At 41.9% G+C, this 13,982-nt stretch overlaps 1 protein-coding gene across 2 annotated transcripts; it reads left to right on the top strand.

Moving 5' to 3' along the window:
- Positions 1-3,958: 3,958 nt before the first annotated feature.
- On the top strand, positions 3,959-13,541 carry LOC117406456 (carbohydrate sulfotransferase 7-like). 2 transcript variants are annotated; one of them, XR_004544966.3, is made up of 3 exons: positions 3,959-5,334; positions 9,860-10,389; positions 10,529-13,541. XR_004544966.3 is itself a non-coding variant. In XM_034010501.3 (2 exons), the coding sequence occupies exon 1, from the start codon at positions 4,066-4,068 to the stop codon at positions 5,287-5,289; it is 1,224 nt and encodes a 407-aa protein (XP_033866392.1). In that variant the 5' UTR covers positions 3,959-4,065; the 3' UTR covers positions 5,290-5,334; positions 9,860-13,541. The 2 variants fall into 2 exon arrangements, 1 of the variants encoding a protein (XP_033866392.1); XM_034010501.3 differs by having other exon boundaries at positions 9,860-13,541.
- The last annotated feature ends 441 nt before the right edge of the window (positions 13,542-13,982 follow it).

Raw genomic sequence — 13,982 nt, 5'->3', positions numbered from 1 at the left:
CTACACTAGATGGCAGTCTAGTAGAAGCACACTTCATTGAATCTACACTAGATGACAGTCTAGTAGAAGCACTGCATTGAATCTACACTAGATGGCAGTCTAGTAGAAGCACTGCATTGAATCTACACTAGATGGCAGTCTAGTAGAAGCACGGCATTGAATCTACACTAGACGGCAGTCTAGTAGAAGCACACTTCATTGAATCTACACTAGATGACAGTCTAGTAGAAGCACTGCATTGAATCTACACTAGATGGCAGTCTAGTAGAAGCACTGCATTGACTCTACACTAGACGGCAGTCTAGTAGAAGCACACTTCATTGAATCTAAACTAGACGGCAGTCTAGTAGAAGCACTGCATTGAATCTACACTAGATGACAGTCTAGTAGAAGCACACTTCATTGAATCTACACTAGACGGCAGTCTAGTAGAAGCACTGCATTGAATCTACACTAGATGACAGTCTAGTAGAAGCACACTTCATTGAATCTACACTAGATGGCAGTCTAGTAGAAGCACTGCATTGAATCTACAGTAGATGGCAGTCTAGTAGAAGCACTGCATTGAATCTACACTAGATGACAGTCTAGTAGAAGCACACTTCATTGAATCTACACTAGATGACAGTCTAGTAGAAGCACTGCATTGAATCTACACTAGATGACAGTCTAGTAGAAGCACACTTCATTGAATCTACACTAGACGGCAGTCTAGTAGAAGCACTGCATTGAATCTACACTAGATGACAGTCTAGTAGAAGCACACTTCATTGAATCTACACTAGATGACAGTCTAGTAGAAGCACTGCATTGAATCTACACTAGATGGCAGTCTAGTAGAAGCACGGCATTGAATCTACACTAGACGGCAGTCTAGTAGAAGCACACTTCATTGAATCTACACTAGACGGCAGTCTAGTAGAAGCACACTTCATTGAATCTACACTAGACGGCAGTCTAGTAGAAGCACACTTCATTGAATCTACACTAGATGGCAGCCTAGTAGAAGCACACTTCATTGAATCTACACTAGATGGCAGTCTAGTAGAAGTACACTTCATTGAATCTACACTAGACGGCAGTCTAGTAGAAGTACACTTCATTGAATCTACACTAGATGGCAGTCTAGTAGAAGCACATTGCATTGAATCTACACTAGATGACAGTCTAGTAGAAGCACACTTCATTGAATCTACACTAGACGGCAGTCTAGTAGAAGCACTGCATTGAATCTACACTAGATGACAGTCTAGTAGAAGCACACTTCATTGAATCTACACTAGATGACAGTCTAGTAGAAGCACACTTCATTGAATCTACACTAGATGACAGTCTAGTAGAAGCACACTTCATTGAATCTACACTAGACGGCAGTCTAGTAGAAGCACACTTCATTGAATCTACACTAGACGGCAGTCTAGTAGAAGCACACTTCATTGAATCTACACTAGACGGCAGTCTAGTAGAAGCACACTTCATTGAATCTACACTAGATGGCAGTCTAGTAGAAGCACACTTCATTGAATCTACACTAGATGGGAGTCTAGTAGAAGCACACTTCATTGAATCTACACTAGATGACAGTCTAGTAGAAGCACACTTCATTGAATCTACACTAGATGGCAGTCTAGTAGAAGCACACTTCATTGAATCTACACTAGATGGCAGTCTAGTAGAAGCACTGCACTGAATCTACACTAGATGGCAGTCTAGTAGAAGCACACTTCATTGAATCTACACTAGATGGCAGTCTAGTAGAAGCACACTTCATTGAATCTACACTAGATGGGAGTCTAGTAGAAGCACACTTCATTGAATCTACACTAGATGACAGTCTAGTAGAAGCACACTTCATTGAATCTACACTAGATGGCAGTCTAGTAGAAGCACACTTCATTGAATCTACACTAGATGGCAGTCTAGTAGAAGCACTGCATTGAATCTACACTAGATGGCAGTCTAGTAGAAGCACTGCATTGACTCTACACTAGATGGCAGTCTAGTAGAAGCACACTTCATTGAATCTACACTAGATGGCAGTCTAGTAGAAGCACATTGCATTGAATCTACACTAGATGCAGTCTAGTAGAAGCACTGCATTGAATCTACACTAGATGGCAGTCTAGTAGAAACACACTTCATTGAATCTACACTAGATGGCAGTCTAGTAGAAGCACTGCATTGACTCTACACTAGATGGCAGTACAGGCAGCAGTCCCAGTATATGGGTTAAACCCCAGAGCAGAAACATAGACAGATATGGAGAGCCACAGCGGCTCTATACTGAGCATTAGTAGAATCCAGTATAATCTAACCCATTCCTCATTTTACACTACTGTACTGTATTATCTTAGACACTGGGGAGTGTAGATTTGAATCCAGTATAATCTAACCCATTCCTCATTTTACACTACTGTACTGTATTATCTTAGACACTGGGGAGTGTAGATTTGAATCCAGTATAATCTAACCCATTCCTCATTTCACACTACTGTACTGTATTATCTTAAACACTGGGGAGTGTAGATTTGAATCCAGTATAATCTAACCCATTCCTCATTTCACACTACTGTACTGTATTATCTTAAACACTGGGGAGTGTAGATTTGAATCCAGTATAATTTAACCCATTCCTCATTTCACACTACTGTACTGTATTTTCTTAGACACTGAGGAGTGTAGATTTGAACCTACAGTATAATCTAACCCATTCCTCATTTCACACTACTGTACTGTATTATCTTAGACGCTGAGGAGTGTAGATTTGATGCAGTATACTAACCCATTCCTCATTTCACACTACTGTACTGTATTATCTTAGACGCTGAGGAGTGTAGATTTGATGCAGTATACTAACCCATTCCTCATTTCACACTACTGTACTGTATTATCTTAGACGCTGAGGAGTGTAGATTTGATACAGTATAATCTAACCTACAGTATAATCTCAGAAGTAACTTCATTGTTAATACCATACTGCTGGTTATTTTGTTGCATTGTACTGGAATACAGTTTTACTGATTCGCTTCACTACCTGTAGATCATGACTGGGGACAAAGGAGGGCAGATCAATCTGTGGTGGATGAGGCACTGGCATTCATTACAATGCATCTACTGTCTTACAAACAAAAGCACCGTTTATTACAATAATGCAAATACACACCACAGGCTTTCTGAATTACAGCAGTGCCATTCAGTGGACCTGACCCACAGCATCAAACAGCGCGAGAACACAAGTACATCTTCAAAGAGGGATACCATCATTTCAACGGTATCAGTACTCAAACAATGATGTATCTGCTTGTTTTATACACTGTACAGTGGGTGTTGATAGATGGCAGAATGGGCCTAAATGAAAATGCAAAGCAAACAGTCCTATAAACTGGTTTTCAAACAGAATTGTTTTGGACACACACATGGGTTGAACTTTATTAGTCGTACATTGCACTGCCTAAGAATCTTCAGACAAAATACAACTTCACTGTAGAACCTACTGTCCGCGAGACTGAGACTCCCGTCTCCACCTCTTCCCGATCGTTTGATACAATGAGATTTTCACTGACACTTAATATAGCAGCCCTTCTCATTCTTCTCATTGGTGTTTTCTAGAGGCATGTTTCAGGAAAGTGCTTGTTCCTTTATACAAAATAGTTTAATATATTGATTTTAGATTCTACATGGGTCAGACCATAAAACGGCATTACACAACAATTACAATAACATTTATACTCTTCTATTTACATACAGTAACAGCCACCCTTTTTGGTGGTGGTTGTTCTGGGTGCAATACTTTGTTTCCATTTCTTCCGCTGTCAAATCAACGAACCCACCTTCATACTGAATGGAAATCGTGATTATAATTGTGGGTGTGCTTGTAATATGCCCATGTGAACTGCGCACCGTCGCCACTCGGCTCTTAGTTTGAAATGACGTGGGCGTGTTTAAGACACTGACGCCGAGTTTGTTGTTAAACGCTGTAAAAGTTTGCTGTAAGAGTCTGTCTCCGTTCAGACAGGGCGCTACTAACTCATTAATGCGCGCGTCCACCCTTCTCCAGCAAAGGAAATGAAGACGAAACTGCAGAGAAAGTACTTGATTTTAATCATAGGGTACTCAGTGATGCTTCTGTTCATCCCCTACATGCTGGATTACGGTAAAACGGACCCCCGCTTTAAATCTGGACTGCAGAAGCAGAGGTGCTCAGTTCTGGAGAACTCTATGGGGATGTGGAATATAGAAGAGAAAGCCAGCAACGAAACCGATGTGGCGGAGGAATACGGCAACAGAGGCAAGACGAAAACGTTCATTTATTTGCATGCTACCTGGAGGACAGGCTCCTCTTTTTTAGGGGAATTATTCAACCAGCATCCCGATGTGTTTTATTTGTACGAGCCGATGTGGCACATGTGGCAGACCCTGTACCCCGGGGATGCGGAGAGCCTGCAAGGGGCACTGCGCGACATGCTCGGCTCGCTTTTCCGATGCGACTTCTCCGTCTTAAAACTGTACATGGCGAGCCCGAACCTCACCACTGCGAGCATATTCGGCTGGAAAAAAAATAAAGTGATCTGTTCGGAGCCTCTGTGCTCCGCTTACAAAAAGGACGAAATTGGGTTGATAGACGAGGCGGTTTGCCAGAAGTGTCCAGCGATGGACATCAAGTCTCTGGAACGAGAGTGCAAAAAGTACCCCGTCATCGTCATCAAAGACGTGCGCGTTCTGGACCTCGGGGTTCTGGTGCCCCTGATGCAGAACCCCTCTCTGAACCTGCAGGTCATTCAGCTGTTCAGGGACCCCCGGGCAGTCCATAACTCAAGGCTCAAATCGAAACAGGCGCTGGTGCGAGAGAGCATCCAGGTGCTGAGGAGCAAGCAGCGCGCGAAGCGGCTCGTAGTGCCCAACAGGTCGCAGCGCGCTGACAGTTACGTGTCCAGCGCCATGGAGGTGATTTGCGAAAGCTGGCTTAAAGACCTTCTGTTCATCAGGAGTGCACCCCAATGGGTGACGCGGAATTACATTCGCCTCCGCTACGAGGACCTCGTATTGCAACCCGTTAAGCAATTGCAGAGTCTGTTCCGCTTCTCCAACCTCACCCTCTTGCCAGCCATTGGAGACTTTGTGCTGAATATGACCCAGGGTGATAAATACTCTTCGGATAAACCCTTTCTGATATCTTCACGGGATGCTAAAGAGGCCATACACGCTTGGAGGGAGCGGTTGAGTGTGGAGCAGATCCGTCAGGTGGAGGCTTATTGCAGCGAGGTCATGAGCCTGTTAGCGTATCACTAAATAAACACGGAGACAACGTAAACACTTCAAAGAAACAAAAGCAAGGTAAACAAATACGTGTTGTTTTTAAAGCTCATAGGCGTGCTTCCCAAACATGCAGCATACATACATGCATACCTACATATACGGGTAGATAGGTATTAGGATATGCAACAGATTCTTTATCAACACTTTAGTGTTTATTTTAATTGTTTGATAATATAGCCAACTTTAGACGCACAAAACATAAACACAATTAACACTATAGGGTAACGTATAGGCCTATAGCCTATATTCTATAATGTGTTTATAGTATGTTGCGATTTTTTTTTATTTCTTAGACAGTTGCAGTGTACATACCATACAGTGCTTAAAAAAATGTCTTAAATAAATACATTCTACCGTCTGCACATTCCTCAGTGCTCCACTGGTTATTATTATTATTATTATTATTATTATTATTATTATTATTATTATGCTTTCAGTGTGCGTTACAGTCTAACCATATTCTGATTCCTAAGTTGCAGTTAGTGTATGTGTGTGTGTGTGTGTGTGTTATATGCTGCAGCTTGCTGTGGCTCTCCACAGTTTGTGAGAATGTGAGGCAAGCAGAAGGAAACTGTTTAGAAATATGTTTAGTCTAAGTATAGATATGGCAAGACTGCAAGTTTCCGTTGTCGTCACTAAACAGAGTAGATACCAAAAGTCAAGGATGAGTGAGTAACGCGTCTTACAATACCATCTATCCTCGAGCCTCCCTTTCCACGCCCGCTATGTCTGCCACAGGTCGAAGACGTGCTTCCTGTATCGCGCAACCAGTCACTAACCCATACATTACCAAGCCATTTGAAGTGTTGCAACTTCTGCAATATGTAGCGCCAATCAAATGAGTTCATTTTTCTTTCTTTTGAACTTCTCTTATAGTTATAATATTTTGTTTACCTGAAAATGTTTTATACATGCAGTTTGCCCAATATTTCCATTGAGGAGGGCTGCCTCACTGCACGCTCCTACAAGGGGTGAAAAACACTTGCAAATCCATTAAGAGAGCACCTGTTGCACCCCTGATTTAAATGATGCATTATCACATAACACACATGGATAATCAAGGCATCTCTCCCCTTTGCCACCACGGTTCTGGTTACTCTTTATAAGACGCAGTGTAGCATTCCTCACATACCATATAAAGGAGGCTGTGCGGTCCTGTGGATAAAGAAAGGGGCTTGTAATCAGGAGGTCCCCGGTTCAAATCCAACCTCAGCCACTGACTCATTGTGTGACCCTGAGCAAGTCACTTAACCTCCTTGTGCCCCGTCTTTCGGGTGAGACGTAGTTTAAGTGACTCTGCAGCTGATGCATAGTTCACACACCCTAGTCTCAGTAAGTCGCCTTGGATAAAGCAGGCGTCTGCTAAATAAACAAATAATAATCATAATATAAAGCAGATCGCTGACTATGTGGGTTAACCACAGCACCTCGTGTGCATGGAGGATTGCAGGTACTAAAGCAAAGCAGCTTCATTTCAAATAATTCATATGGGTGGCCAGAGCCAACAGAATGATGCTTGAGTAAGTTCCATACATTATATTATCCCAGGGAAGCGCCTCCTGCTTTACACACACACACACACACACACACAGGAGAAGTGTATCGAGCTGGATTCTGCTAAACTGCATTACTATTGCACCCTAAACTACCTCATTGTGGTCTGCAGTCGTTTCTTTCAAAGTGTAGATGGAAATGACAGCATGATACTGTTTTTTTTATGTTTTAAGAAAACTACATTAAAATAAGTTTACTCCAACAAACTGTTACATCACCTGTAACCCTTGGGTGTGTACATTTAGAATCTACAGTATTATTACACACACACACACACACACACACACACACACATATTATATATATAGGTAATATGAATATACCACCTACTTACTGAATTGTTAAAAGCATACATTTGAATCATATCCCCATATACAGAGACACAGAACTGGGATTTCCACTTCATCCTTATTACACTGTGCTCAAATCCTTTATTTTAAGCTTTCGTTATAAAAAAAAAAAAATGTTCTCACTTCTGTTTTATAATATTGGTTCTTTGAATACAGTTTGTCTGGAGAGGAGGGAACACAATATATACAGTTAACAACGTTTTTGTTTTTTTTTTGGCCCTAAATGAGTATGTACTTTGTGTTATACCTGACTTGAAACACACTGTCATGCCACACAATACAATAGAAAAGAACTCTAAAGCGCCCATGCTTCCAGCTAACACTGCAGGACTGTGGTATGGATGAATGACTGGGTGAAAAGCAACTGCGAAAAAAACCCCATGGAAACCAGCCTTGACACTTCTCATTTAAATGAAGAAATGTTCACCCTCTTCAAATAACAATACACAGTGTGGCACCCTTTGGATTAACAGTGATCGAGGTAGTCACAGGTTCACACACAACAAGAGGGTCATCGCACCTAATTATGAGAGAGTCACTGTCTGGCCCAGGGGTCATTCCTTACAATAGTGAGCAAGCTCTGCCAGAAAATGCTAAATTGAGGTTTTATTTTATTTTATTTTATTGTGTTGTTATTTATTTATTAATTTATTTCTAGGGCTGTGTAACAGGAATTGAGCCTGAAGCTGACACAATAAAAGTAGTATGTGCCGCAGTGTGACGTGTAAGTTGACTTGCTGGTGATTTAGGTTCAGGGTGGGTTGTTCTTCCCCCAAGCAGGTAAGGCAGAGAGGATGCACACCGTGGTGTTTTATAAGTATGGACCTGTAAGAAGGAAACAGTGAAATGCCTGGTACGAGGGGAGAGAAAGGATGGAATCGATACAAATGAATAATGACATTCCATGCATTTTAACCCTTGGAGGCCTTGATACAGACCACGAGACAAGTGAAGAGAGTCCACATCACAAAACCCTCCCAACAGTCTGGCACGACTGGCAGTCTCTACAGGCTGCCAGGGGAGTGTGAGGGGTTCCCAGGTCAGGATGAGAGGCACATGCAGGGTAAACACCATGCAGCCAACTGAGAGCCTACCAGGCCCTCCTCATCCCCAGACACTGACGCTGGCTCTTGGAGACTCCCTCAGTTCAGGTTTACCTTGGAGTCATTTGCAGGTATGTGAGGGGAAGTTCTCCTGGTGGTTTCACAAGCACCAGTAAATAAATACGTACATACAAATGAGGAACCTATTTATATTCCAAGGGCAAATAAAATGCAGTATGCATATGTACTATAGGCATAATACATTATAGTTAAACTTTAGTTTGAATAATTCACACTGTCTGCTTTTTAGTGAGTTGAATTGGTTTATTTTAGTGTGCATTGCAGGACACAAGGTTTTCCTTATATTAGAACAGTTTACTCATGAAGTGAGTGTACAGGCAAACCACTTCAGTCTAGCTGCTTTGGTTTTCAACTACTGAATTTCCACATTACAGGCGTAAGTCACATCAGTGTCCTTAACACAGGATTGAGAATGTAGTGACTAAGGATGGAACCCAATCTCCAGGTTCACAGTCCACAAACCTGTCCTCCAGGTCAAAGGAGCCAGGCTGCGTTCACAGAGCGCCAGTCGCGCTTGTGAATGCTGAGGCTGTGCCAGCCGCTGAGCAGCAGATGGGATTCACCCTGAATCCCTGTGTACTTTCAATCACAGCGCTCTATCACCTTGCGAGTCGCTGCCGAGGTCAGGCGAGGCAGAGGAATGAGATTTGCAGGAGATTAAGAGGGAGATGCCAGCAGGCTCCCCTGTAACACAACACACAAGCCTGGCAGACCTGTGTGCACATTCACATTGTGTTGATGATGCAGAGGGGAAGCCACCCTGCAAGGGTTAGGACCCGCATACTGCTGATAGACTCTTTCTACTTCAGGGTTCAGTTCACTCCATTAACACCGATAATGGTACAGAACTACTGTATTAAGCAGTAATTGAGCTGGGATAAGTAAGCGCTGAGCTTTGTGTTATTGCAGCAGTGTTTCAGGTCCTCCTCTTGGGGATTTCTACAGTAGAAGTTCAGTGTTCCAATATTGTGTAACAGCAGCACAGTGCTTTTTCTACTTGCTCTCCAGCCCCATACCGAAACACAGCTTGTTTAAAGTGCTAGCTTGCTGCACTGTCTTTAATGAAACAACACGATTGGTTGCTAAGAGATTTGTGGAGGCCTGATGCTTCTCATTCCCGGGGTGGCTGTAATTAACTTATGACAACCCATGCGTGAAGGCCCTTGATTATCACCGTTCTGAAGTGGTATGAATCAGGATGTTGTTTTTATGTTGCTTTTCTGACTGGATGTAGTTGGCAGCGAGGCTTTCAAACTGAGCACCTGTTTAGGAAGCCAGGCAGAGAAATAGAAAGCAAGGTTTTAAAAGGGAGCCTTAGATACCATATACCTTTCAGCACTCAAAAGCTGTCACCCCTCCCCCATTTTGTGCAGGCTTAAGATAAAACTGTTCTGGTAGCAGAAGTCTAAGCCCATTATTAGTACCTAGAGTACAGTAAAAACATAAATGGCATACCGGTATTGTACACATACTATACGATTTCATGAACTGTACCTCTTCGTTTTGCTTTTCCAGGAAATGGACATTCAAAAGAACAAAGTGCACAAGCTACTGTACGTCAATCACTGATTCACCCTGACAAGAGGTAGACAGAGGAGAAGAGCAAGTACAGGACAGCTGAAGATTGCTCTACTGCCCTACTGCCCTGCACAACAGCCTGCGGAAAGGAACTTTCAAATCAAACACTATGTGCGGTTTTCAGAGTCCGTTTAGCAAAGGGTTGGCAAATCCAGTCCTGGAGGGGGCAACCTACCACAGGTTTAATATAGCTGGGCCAGGTATATTTAAAATGATTAGAGACAGTACGTGGCTAGAGGAGCAACTGTTTCAATTTAAACACTTAAGGACCTGAAGACCTGCCCTGGAATAAGAAAGACTGCCTCCCCCTCCCTCTCCCCCTCCCTCTCCCTGTTTACAGCAACACGACTGCATGCAGCATTTCGACAAGGGAGTGTTTAATCTTTTGTAATCCGTTCTCTAGCCCTGAAGAGAGGGGGAGGGAAGGTGATAAGAATCACAGTACCTGGGGCACAGCTTTATTCCATGTAGGTGTTTTTTTGTTTTTGTCTTTTTTTTTTTCTGGCCAGCACAAGCAAAGCAAGGTTTTAAGCAGAAAAGGGCCAACCCTGTTTATTTATGTTTTAAACTTGCTAAATGTAAAGTAAATTGACACTGTCGTTGCAGGAAAGCAGTTAGCACAGAGCAATGAAACCTTACGGCAGACCGACACACCAAACATTGGACAGCAAGATACTGAACTAGGAGCACCACCGCCACAGCTTACAATGGCCCTATAGTCTGTAGCTGTTATTATTAGAACAGCTGAATAGAAGCACTGTTTGTCTCGGATCATATTAAAAGCAGTAGCAAGGCAGCATTTGCACATGGGACAGCTCTGAAGGGGCAGAACTGAAAAGAGGACAAGCCGTAACAAATTCAAATGTGAAGCAATACAAAAAAATATTCATGTGCTCTAACTAAAATGCTATTTACTTCCACAAAAAGAATGATCCTATTATTGAAACTAAGCTATTAGTCTATTGTACTGTATGTAGTATAACACGAAGAGTCTTATTTCAAAATAAGAGTTGATTTTAATGTTTTATCCACAAGTAGGAAAGAGTATAGAACTAGGGCCAGACTGCTTGTGCTTTCAAAATCAGCAACAGGCAAACTGACATTTCAAGCTGTAATTTACATTAGCTCCCCCCCCCAATAAAAGAGTAACACTGCAACAGAAACATGTAGCAAGGGCTTGCGTATACACATGATGTTACACAATGGCACCCTGACATGCAAGGGATCTTGGGCAGTATATCAAAGCTGTTCCTGTTGCAGGTCAGGTTAAATGAAGTTGGCCAGACTGCTAACCTGACAGACTCTGTTAGATAATATGCACTCTGTTGGTACTTTTACATCCTTTACATACCATCCCAGATCCATTTCCCACAGTAAAGGCACAGCAAAGTGTAATAAAGCACAGTGAAAGCATGGTAAAGCACAGGCAAGCATTGTAAATCCCAGAGAGGCATATTAATAAACATGGCAAAAACATGTAACGATGAGGAAAAGCATGGCAAAACTGGAATAATACCATGGCAAACTTTTCCAAGGCATTCTGGAGAGCAGACTCTGGAATTCCACACCCTAAGAGCTGGTTGTAAGGGACAGTCACATATTCCTTCAGAACAACTGAAACTCCTTGCAGACTCAGCTTGTCAAACCAGGACCTTTCTGCCTCTCTGGGATTACCCTTTTGACAGTGTTGTGGCAGTTGTTTCTAATGTTTTGGTTGAACCGGTACAGAATCCTGACATGTCTTGTTATGTTTCAAGAGAGGAACATGTATTGATGACTGCTGAGTATTACACTGAAACGCAGGTTTTAAGTGTTCTCACTTTTCTAGAACCTGAAATTGTGTGCAAATGCAGATTTTGTAGCATTAAGAAAATGGAACAAGCTACTTTTTCAGAAGGTAGGTTTTTCCAGTTCTGATAACACAGATCTGCATTTCTTAAGAACCTAAACCATGTGGGTGATTCCATTGCAGCACAGAACCCCACCTATACAAAGTGGAGCTTAACCTCGATTTTTTCTGGACATGTTTTAATGTACAATATATTTTTTCTAAGTAACTGTAAACAGCACACTGTCATGTATGGACATTATTTATTTAGTTAAATCTTAAATGTACTATTTTTGTGGAGCATGAAACCTTTATCCTTTCCCAAAGACCTATTGCACATGAAAGGGAGAATGAGAGACAGCCACGTCAGATACCATGTATGCATGTCAGAGAAGGATAGAGCCTCCAAAGGGCAAAACCTCTTATCAATAAAAGCAATGCCATCATGCAGCTCCTGTTTCTACGTGTCTGCTGTTATCTTGGGTGCCCAGAACGTCTTTGTGCAAGATTACTGCTGGAGGAAGCAGTGTGCACAGACCTACAGTGCACAATTAATGCCACAAGCGTCACTCAGCAAATCACTTACTGTGCAACTTTTGGGGGCAAGTCATTTGACATCCTTGAGTTCACCTCTCTATCACCTAAAAGTGCTTCGAAAAAAGGTCAGTGTCATTCATCCGTTTAAAGTGTTATTGTAACAATAACGTAGGAGCAGACTATCTGTGATCACAGCCTCTCCAGCTGGAATACGTACAGCATTAGAGGTTTCCATTCTGTGAAACTTGGGCATTTCTATCCTTTCTAGGATTTAAGGATGAACTTTTCAAGTATCAAAAGAACAATAGCTTAAGACAATATTAACATCATTTCTATTAAATGGCGTCCCACAAGAAGTTACATCCACGATGCAGGAATCTGTGCACCAAGATTCTAGGTACCTCTAATTACACATAGTAAGGACAGTCAATGTCTGTAAAAAATGAATTTGATATTTTTATATACAAAAGATCGGGATGACCATGTAACAAGAGGAACCGTTTTGCCATTGGCTTTAATTGACATTCCAAGTCCTGTTTCCTGGGATTCGTCTGGTAAGTTACAGCTCTGATTGAATGCTCCCATTGCACAGCAACAACACAACAAAGCAGTGTTCCAATCAGTCAGCACTGAAGCTGGTCACACTCCAGCCCGGACTGAGAAAGAGCGACGTCAATGTCATTTCAGAAAAAAAATTTCTGCATGGGCTGGGGCACCCCCTCTGACCATCTCACAGCCCCCAGTTTGTGAACCACTGAAACAGAGAAGGAGTTAAAAAAACAGCATGGTGCTCCTCTGTGCAGTTTGGGCATCTGGACTCCAGATCAGAGAAACCAACAGGCACTAACTGGTACATTTGCAAGCAATCTAAAAGCAATTCAAACCGAACAATGCTATACACTGGTATTGTCACACCAGGTGTCCCGATTACTGTTTGAAGGCAGTATATATTATGTAGAGGGTTTCTGATTTTCTGCGTTTTACCCCGTCTTTCAAACTCACCTTTAAGAATGCGGAACTGTATTGACATTAAGATAAGTCGCTTCTGATTTGAAATACAAAGGTAAGACTTACAATTTAAAATGCCCATTTAGTTGTTGTTTCAATGGAAAAAACATTAATTAAATCAAATTTACTATTAAACACTTTTCTCATTTGTGATTGAGATGCACAAATGACTTTTTAAATTTTAAAGTAGAGAAGTTTGGGTAAAAACAGGCAGCCACCGAACACTTAGAAACCCATTGTAACTCATTAAATCTAAATAAAAACCTGATATTAAAGCATTTAATCTGTTTACATAGAACGTGTTGTGGTGTAAATGTTTTGCATGGTTTGTCGTAGACATTCTGAAGTGCGAGATCTGCACTCTCAGTTAAATTCTAAGTGTGTGTGGTTGAGATCTGCACTCTCAGTGAAATTCTAAGTGTGGTTGAGATCTACACAGTAAAATTCTAAGTTTGGTTGAGATTTGCACTCTCAGTGAAATTCTAAGTTTGGTTGAGACCTGCACTCTCAGTGAAATTCTAAGTGTGGTTGAGATCTACACAGTGAAATTCTAAGTTTGGTTGAGATCTGCACAGTGAAATTCTAAGTGTAGTTGTTGCTAGGTTCCAATGGGGATGTGAATTATAATGCTCATTACAGCTCCTCTAGGAGGGGGGGTCTGTTCTCAAGGTACGATTAAAAAAGAAA

The sequence above is a fragment of the Acipenser ruthenus genome, chromosome 8 (assembly GCF_902713425.1).
Source record: "Acipenser ruthenus chromosome 8, fAciRut3.2 maternal haplotype, whole genome shotgun sequence".
Lineage (NCBI taxonomy): Eukaryota > Metazoa > Chordata > Actinopteri > Acipenseriformes > Acipenseridae > Acipenser > Acipenser ruthenus.
This window is presented reverse-complemented; position numbering and strand designations above follow the sequence as displayed.